Raw genomic sequence first — 9,676 nt, 5'->3', positions numbered from 1 at the left:
CAACTTAATGGTATGGCTAAGAGGTGTAATCGAACCTTACTAGATATGGTTCGTTCCATGATGATTCGAGCTTCTCTTCATACTCATTTCGGAGGGTATGCCTTAGAGACAGCCGCCCATATCATGAATCTTGTTCCAACAAAGAAGGTTGCCAAAACACCTCATGAGATGTGAATAGGGAAAGCCCCCTCTCTCGCACATATCAATGTCTAGGGTTGTGAAGAACTCGTAAGATGAGTGACTCATGACAAACTCGAACCCAGAGTCAAGAAGTGCTATTTCATTGGTTATCCACAAAAGTCCTTTGGATACTTGTTCTACATACCTAGTGAAATTTTGCTACTCCATCCTCTCTCCTCTTGTGTTCTTGTTTTTAGGGTTTAGGTACAAACCATTAGAGGCATCATCTCTTTGGTGCTAGTCATTCCACGCTTCACAACTACAAGGATTGGTGTGATTTGTTTGCAATAACAAATTAAAAGGTATGTAGTCTTAACCTTGCAATTTTTGAATTTCATTAGGGTGAAGGTAGTTTAGTTGTTCATTGTATTTTGCTATCAAGGTGTATGATATAGATCTTTTATTGGATGCATATACCCTATTAATTGTTAATTGTTTTCAGCATTGTACACTTTTTTTTTCTATAAAACCCAACACAAGTTTGAGCACCACCAGCAGCTAAGATATCCAAGAGCTTGATACCCGTTAAGAAAGGCATAAGAGTTACGATCATTGTAGAAGGGAATACGAAACAGTTAAGTTCGTAAACTGCGACCTTTAAACCCTTAGTTATAAAAAGATGACTTAGCTATAAAGAAACAATCCTTACCCGTGGGATCCAACCCTGTTTTGCTGATGATTCCGAGACGTAATGGTCCTAATGGGAGATAATTGTAACTCCCGTAAATCCGGGATAGACATTTAAGGTATAATAAGTAATAATTATTCCTCGTATGCTTTATGAGCGACACATAGTTGTTTTTAATAGAAGATTATTTTGGATAAATAGTCTTGATGAGAGTTGTAGTAGTCGTGATGATGATTTTGTGGGTATAGAAGGCTCAAATATGATTTCCTATGAAGAAGTTATGATTGTTCAAATTTTTGCGTTCAACCTTATATGATAAAGTACGTCGTAAAATACGAATCTGGGATAGGTTGCTTATTAGCATAAGTAATCTAAACGAAAGTCGTAATAGTCATAAAAACGAGAGTGTTTATATAAAGAATGCCTGAATTTGACTTTGTATACATAATTTATGATTTTCGAAGTTTCAGTATAACAGTGTGCGACACAAAAATCAAAACTTAGATCGGTTGAGTGTTAGCCAAAAAAATCTAAACAAGAGTTAAATATCTCGTAAATATGAACTTGTCGATATAAAGACAGCTGAGAACGAAGTTCGTATGAAAGAGTTATGATTTTCACACGGACTTTAACAATCTAATCTCTATTAAAATATGACTTCAAAATAGAGTGAGAATTAGTTGTTGAAACCTTAAGGAAATTTGTATAGCTCGTCAAAAGAATTTCATATAATCTCTATTAAAATATGAATTCAAAATAGAGTGAGAATTAGTTGTTGAAATGTTAAGGAAAGTTGTATAGCTCATCGAGAGAATTTCGGGGATATAAAGAACGTTGAAACTGGAGCTCGTATGTAAAAATTGTTGCCATTCAAAGATTTCAAGAAAACGCCTACTGTGATGGTGTGGCACCACTAAGAGGCGTCACGTGGTCGTGTCAGATAGCCGACTCCTCCGTGAGTCAAGGTGATGTGGCACCACGAGATTGGGACATGAAGCACAATAGATTGGTGACACGTGGCATCTTCTAGAAGGGGGCGAGGTGGACCACTGAGGCAATGACACAAGGTAGCCAAAGGGGCAACCGACGTTATCAATAGGCGCAATGCGCCCATTCGAATGTGTGGCTCCGCCTTTTATTTGCTATGAATATGTTGTGAATTACTCACTCATTCTTCACACATTTCTCATAGTCTCTCTGAATCTCTCTAATCTTTGGAGTCTGACTTTTCTGGAATTCTGAGTTTTTTAGTGGGGCCTTGAAGTAGCTAGGAGCCCGAAAAAAAGAAGCTTTCGGGTCAGAGTTCTGCCCGCAACTTTTCGAACTTTTGTAAAGAAACTCTATAAGTTCAGCTGCACTTATTTTATTTCAAGTGTAACTTATATTTATTTCATAATCGTTATTATAAATCTATTAATAAGATTTTGTTAGTTATTCCACGTCAAAATACTGATTGATCTACTTATAAGAGTGATGTCTAGGCTAGATCTAGTGAGATGTTTAAAGTGAGATTTCAAAATAGTATACTTTATATACCAAACGGACCCTACCTCCGATATGATATTACCTAGTTGTTTCTTACTTGATAGATCTTGATATAGACATTAGGATTGTTGAGGAATTTAGACTATCATTAGTCACAAGGAATATAAGACTAAGACATAGTGATATTTGTAGCTAGGTCTTTCAAAAGGAAAACTGACTATTCTAGGTAGTCAAGTAGAACACTAGCAGACTCATAACATGTAGGTGTTAATAAGCTATGCGTTCATTTGTTATGCTCCATCCCCCACATGGTTGCCTTATTGACACTTATTATTAACAGAATCCATGAAGAAATATTTTCTACTCATTGTTTACAAAAATCCTTTATGATAGGTCCCTTGAAATCATCATTTTAGGATCATGTAGTGAGCATAACGGGAATGGATAATTGGGATATTTGATTGCTATAAAATATATTTTAAAAGATTATAATATTGTAGGTTGAAAACTATATGTGCTCACCAGGCTCCCAAATCTGACTCACTCAGTTTCTTTGTATCATAGTTAATGATATGAAGGTTCAGGATTATGGATGTTTGAATCTGCTGAGAGATTTAAGGAGTTTTCGGCCATTAAATAAATCGATGTAAGGTCTGTAAAGACTAGTTTGTTACTTTGTGCTTATGTTTATATATCGGTTATGACATCTCAAGCTTTCGAATACGAATGATAATTGTTTCTTCGGAATTGTTTTTGATATTGATATCATTTCACATTAATAACATTTTGGGACAAATTCCGTACTAATAAAAGAATACTCTGTTTTAAACAACTTTCTAAATAACATAAGTTGTGACTTGGCAGCAATGTTAAGCCTCAAACTTTTTGTGTCGTGGTGAGACACATCGTTTGTAAAGCGTGATTTAAGGCGGAAATTTTGTATATAAGTAATATATATATATATATATATATATATATATATATATATATATATATTCCATTATTATTCATTTTTATACATGTGTGACTTAAGACGATATTTTGCTAAAGTTTGACGATAAGTACAAGTCTTGGAACCATGACAGGTTTTTATAACATTTGTTTTAAATAAACATAAAGAAAAAGTTTTTAATTGGCCATAAAAATTAGGGATGTCACATCACCACTCCCACCGGTCTTAAAGGGACGATGGATCGTCGGGGCAATTGTGCTTAAGGAGCCATGAGCCACTAAAGTTGTCGAACCGAGGTTAGTTGTCGCTTCCAATGCTATCTCTTGGCTCTTGCTGACCAATTATTACATAAACTAATAATTATATTATGTTATATTTATCGTGTGTCGTGTCATGTTTATCATGTTTTAATCGATTCATTTTTGTGCTAATGAAAATAAATACAACATCATATCGTGTCGTGTTCGTGTTATATAAAACTTTATCATGCTCGACAAAAACATAACACGACTGTCTCATTTGGCACCCCTAATTTTAGGGTTGTTTGTAACAATTAGCAAACAATCTAAAACTGAGATGAAGATTGAAACAATTTATGACAAATAATACTCAAAACTAAGTCACTTTAAAACTAAATTAACATACACATTTAACCTTAACATGTTTAAAAAAAATGCATTCTAGTTAACAATGAAGCATTTGATGTAAAAAGTTTATGATCAAATATATTGATTACCTCTATTGGTATCCACACAACACACAAGGAACCATATTGGATTAGACTTGGCAATTCGTATATGCATGTGGCGTATATGGGTCAAATTCACATTAATTTAGTATAATATAAATGTGCTTATGAAACTTTATGACGATGGGAACAACGATTTATTAAATATTACCTCTATGCTCTCATGAGACATTAGTTGTATGTTGTATTTTCGTGGCATTATATGAGAATAATCAAAGCTAAAACAAAATCGAACCACATGGATCAAAAACAACAACAAAATTCGTTTGTAGACCATATCGAAAACAAAGGTTATAAGCTTATAACACACCAAACTTGTAATTTATACTCTCTTATAATACAAGCCTTCAAATATTAGTCTCAAATATAACTTCCTAAAAGAAAAACTAACCCAAAATACATTCCGTATACCTGCAATTAATTCTCTCTTAGTTTAACTTTCAGCCATATATGTACATGATAAGGGCATGCAACAGATTCATATAAATCAAAAACAAAAACAAAACCAAAAGAACAACATTTTAATTAGGAAGATGAACTACTATGCTCATCGGAGTCCCTACTAGCATGCCTCTTGTTTCTCCTAACCATTTCCTTGATCTCCGCCTCTTTTCTATCATAAAAATCAACCAAATCCTTAAAGCTGATGGCGCGAAGGGATCGTCTGCCAGTGCGTGGTGTTTGTGAGGCTGGGTCCACAATCTCATGATCATTAGCTTCTTCATCATGAGGAATAAACCGAAGGTATTGACACAATATTCTGAAAAAGAAGATGCTAAGAGAAATGAAGCATGCAACACCACATATCAAAAACAGGCCCCAGAAGTTGTTAAGAGAGAGGCTACTGGTCTCTTCCACTTGGGTAGTTTGAGATGAACATGAAGCTAAAGATAGCCATTTGTCATGAATTCTTTGTAAGTCTCCATTTTCTGAAAGTTGAAGGATGGCTGTTGATAAATCCACTGCTAGAGGAGAGTCTCTCTGGAATGCCTGTTGTGCAATTTGAATTTCTTCAAATCAATCTTTCAACTTTGAAATTGATATGAAATTTTAAAGCGTAGTAAAAGTAACTTACAAAACCCCAACCACTTTTAGTAAACTCTTCACCAACGATCCTGAACTCGCACTTAGTATACCTCATGAAGAGCTCAATATAAGGAAGCTCATCAACAATGGCAGCCACACCACCAGCTTTTGGACCTAAACGAAGTGCATTTACATATTCGACCTCATCTCTCAATGGTTTGATCCTAGACTCCAAAATGTTAAGATCCCGAATCAAATAATTATAGGCAAAAGTTCCATCTTGAACTCCAATCGGATCATTGCTTGAGATCAAACTATCAATCCCTTCAATCCGTGAGGTTAATTGTTGTACTGTGAGGATTGATGTCAAGCTCGCGGTGTAACTTGAGTTTATAATCAACACCACAAATAGCCACAAGATTAGTACGATTCGTCCCATTGTGCTCACAGTGTTCTCTCCTTCATACGCATGTGAAAAATTTTAGTTGTCTATAATTTCACTCAAAGAATCAAGATTTATCATTTATACTTACTGTGTGAAAAAAACATCGTTGAGAAACTAAACCTGAAAATTTTCAAGAAAAAACAGTGTTTGTCATATTCTTAAACCACCACAAGAGTAATAACTTTTGCAATTACTCCTCACACCAACATAGTGTCAACACTCTTTTTCTCATTTGATGACACTTTAACATATAACAACTACTTTATTTTTTATCTTAATTATTTATAATCAATAATATTAATACGAATATAATTATTTATTAAAATACATATAATTAAACAATAACAAATGTTATTGTGTGTTACTATTAATTTCTTTTATAATGTAGAAGTTAGTTAAATAGTTTTAATAAAATAGAAAATCAAATACTTTAATATATAATATATTTATATAACAAGGACCGATATAATAAATAAACTAATAATTAAATGAATTCATAAAATAACAAAAAAATGATTTTTTTTTTTTAATTGTTATATAAGACCAAAAACGTGACATGACATTGCAACGATATTTCAAGATTTGAAAGATGAGATGAGTTGGCATTGCAATTATCTTTCTAGGCTATTTTCCATGATATGAAGAGAAAAACCACGTCTTATTGCAAAGATGAAGTGTCCTACATTGTTCATCTTTATGGTAGAACAAACTAGTGACGTCAACTTGTCACGTAATGTAATATAATATAATGTCGTGTCATGGGATGACATATCATGCATGTTTGATGAGATACTAACCAGAAGATTGTGATGATTTGTTGCCTTGGAGGTCCACGAAATTCATGGTTTAACCGATGCTCAAGGGTCCAAACAACAATTCCAACAAAAAGAAAGAATCCACCGGTGACAAGCCACATTTCAATTGTGAATGGCTTGAGAAAAGCCCATGGTTGTGCTTTTGCTTCTTTGACTGCAACAACTATCACAAGCCCCGATTCCATGTACGGCTGTGTAAAGTCAACTATCCTTGTTCGGTTTGTAGTAATAGTAACATCTCCAACTGCTGCATCGTATGTCTGAGAATCAAGATAATGTTATTATACTCTTACACTTTTGACTTTTAAAGAAAAAATTATGTTTTCCAAAACCTAAAATTTAAGATGTCATTATCATAAATTTAAAACAATTATTTTCCAGAATCGCAATTCTTGTTACAAGATGTAAAAAACTGTTCGGAAATATCAAAGATTTTGAATCAAGTTTTAATATTTATTTTTTATTGATTGACCTCAAAAAAGTCAAACTGTATGACATCCCACAGAAAAACACAAATAACAATGAACACAATGCAAAATATTACAACATAGTTCCATTGATTTTTTTATTATACCATCCTACTTTCATTTTCTTAAAAAGTCTACCAAATTATATCAAAATTTTTCACTGTTTTAACTGAATAGATTTTCAAAACATAATTTTTTTAATAATAAGAAAAATTGAAAGTACAAAGTAAGATATGAAAGTAAGACGATATAATATAAATGAAAGTACTTGTTATTTATTAGATTTAACATTTTAAAATTTAATAAAGTACTTACGTTTTGAGCAACAGAGTTCACAAGATTGGTGTAGCTAGGGTTTCTTCGACCATCTCCATATAAAAAGTATTTCCGAGGGACAGGGTAAGGAAGTAAATTCACAGCAGCTTCAAAGACATCAATACAATACCCTCTTACACCTTCTGGAGACTTATCTTTCGTCACAACTTCTTTATAACTATACCTATACGGCACTGCAACTCTTAACGGTGTCCCGTTGTTCGGAAAAACCCATCCCCGCGGCGGTTTGGTCGTCTCTCCGGACCAAATCACGCTGTAAAGACGTTCATCGGCCGGAGAATGATTTGAAGGCTTCGCATACAGCGATTCAGGAACGGCAACCGAGAGACCAGAATGGTTCGACCAATATCCGATGATCCGTACACCGGTTCCGACGATGTTCACGATGTCATACGCCGGATGAATCAAGTTCTTGTCCTCGTTAAACTTCACCTCGCCGGTCAAACCCACGAAGGTTGTGGTCAGAATCGTTTCGAGAAGCTTCTCTCCTTCGTTGAAGATCCGAAGTTCGGATAACCGGAGCTCACTTCTGTTGGTGTTCCGAAGCTTAGGATCGTATGAAAATGTGATACTGTTACCAGATTTCAAGAATTTATCAAGAGCATGTGCGAGTAGCCATACGGAATCGTAAGCGTAGAGAGCGTATGAATTGAAGCTAGATGTCTCTTTCTCTTTGATGTTCTTCCATTTCTTTCCAAAAGATTTCTTCATATCAGAACTAGACGTATGTTGGCGTAACGACACAACCCCTTGAATGAGATTCATCGTGTCAGGATCCGGCAACTCCGACGAATCCAAAACCGCCGGAAGCCAATCGGTGGTAATCCAAACGTAACCACTCGTCATCATGCCGAGCTTTTTTGCAACGGCGAAAATCTCTAGACCGGAGTCGGGATTCACGTGAACGACATAAACCCTAGACTCCCTCAAGTTGACTCCGATCAGTAGTTCAGTTATTTCTCTTTCCGATGCACCTGAAGTAAACGAAGCTTTGTAAGCAATCTTGGCACGTTTCTTGGAAAGGGCGTCGCTCAAGGCAGAAATTCCGTTTCTGCCGTAATCGTCGTCGACAAATATTGCGATGACTTCTTTCCAGTCGAAATGTAGAACGAAATCGGTTATGGCGGACATTTGGTGGTAGTCGTTTTGTGTGGTGCGGATGAAATACGGGTATTCGAAAGCTGAAAGAGTCGGATCGGTTGCACCGAATGAGAGAAGTGGTACGTGAAGTTCGTTGACGACGTGGGAAATTACGTGGGCTATGCCGGAGGATTGTGGTCCGATAGCAGCCACCACATCGTTTTCCATCAGTTGTAAAGCTCCAATGGTGCCGAGAAATCCACTGCAATTAGTGTCATGCATAATAAGATTCAATCGAGTTCCTACAAGAATACTTGGACTCGAATTGACGTCATCAATGGCAGCTGCAATAGCAGGCTTCACGGAACGCCCAATAACCGAATTCACAGTGAACAAAGCTCCAACATTTACAACACTATGTATTCTTGAAGATGATGAAGTTGTATTTCCAGTTTTACCCTTGACCACAACCACCATCATCCACATGCCAAAAACCAAGAAAATCACCATTGGTTTCATTATTAACACATCAATTTCCAGTTTTGGAAAAACCCTTTTGGAATGCGAATCAATTAAACTTCATCACCCCTTATTGAAGAAGAAGAAGAAGGAGAAGAAGAATAAGAAAAGCACCCGAGCATCGTTTTGAAGCACAAGACTTTAGCTTTGGGCAAAGAATCAAGATTTTCAAGAACAATAAACCTAATGGCTAACTACAAGATTATCATATGGATTCAATGTTTTCGAGACAATGTTGCAACTTGCACTGATATATACGTGTAGCCACATGGGAAATCAGTAAATATCTTTAATTTCAGTCAAAAAGAAGTCAAGAACAAAGATACTAATATATAAACTTACAGAAACAATCATTAATTATTAAACAGGGAAGAAAAGAGTTTGGGGAAGTCACATAAACTATGAATTAATGATGAGAAGATGACGTGTAGAGAGAACAAAATAACTTTAATCTTTTATCCGTGGAATGTGCCCACTGTAAAGTGTAAACACTATAAATACAATATAAGATAGAATCTTGGTTTTGTCTTTTTTGTGATGGGCAATTGGGAATGGGCCGACTGGCCGACTGCTGAGGTGAGTAGAGTGTAGAGAAGCTAAAAGAAGCGTACAAGACAGTCGTGTGTTATTGGCAAAGAATTATTCCTTCTTTTTGCCTATTGTGGCAGAATTCTACCCACATGTCAATATGAACTTTACCTTTGGTCGTGTTTAGCATGTTGATGAGCTTGTAGTAGAAATTTAATTTTTAGCGTAAAGGTGGCGATCTATTTAACAACATAACAAAAATATATTACATAAAACTAAACTGAGATGAAAATGCAATTCGAACTTGTGCTCGTGTCAACAGGTGAATAATAATAATAATAATAATAATAATAATAATAATAATAATAATAATACGACGTCGTGTCGTGTTATTCATTTTCAAGATTCGATATTATACCATTGACTAGTGGCGGATGCAACATGTTACGAGTGGGGTCTGAAAGTGG

At 35.3% G+C, this 9,676-nt stretch overlaps 1 protein-coding gene across 1 annotated transcript; it reads right to left on the bottom strand.

Moving 5' to 3' along the window:
• Positions 1–4,309: 4,309 nt before the first annotated feature.
• LOC145046691 (glutamate receptor 3.4-like) lies at positions 4,310–8,863 on the bottom strand. Its single transcript, XM_078994972.1, has 5 exons — positions 7,062–8,863; positions 6,262–6,539; positions 5,553–5,584; positions 5,069–5,478; positions 4,310–4,983 (listed from the first exon to the last, which is right to left on the bottom strand). Exons 1-5 carry the CDS (start codon positions 8,679–8,681, stop codon positions 4,519–4,521), a joined length of 2,805 nt encoding a protein of 934 aa, XP_078851098.1. The 5' UTR covers positions 8,682–8,863; the 3' UTR covers positions 4,310–4,518.
• Positions 8,864–9,676: the final 813 nt, after the last annotated feature.

This window comes from Lactuca saligna, chromosome 5 (assembly GCF_052625555.1).
Source record: "Lactuca saligna cultivar CGN05327 chromosome 5, ASM5262555v1, whole genome shotgun sequence".
Taxonomy (NCBI): Eukaryota; Viridiplantae; Streptophyta; class Magnoliopsida; order Asterales; family Asteraceae; genus Lactuca; species Lactuca saligna.
The sequence above is the reverse complement of the archived record's forward strand: the minus strand, read 5'-3'. Positions and strand labels throughout refer to the sequence as shown.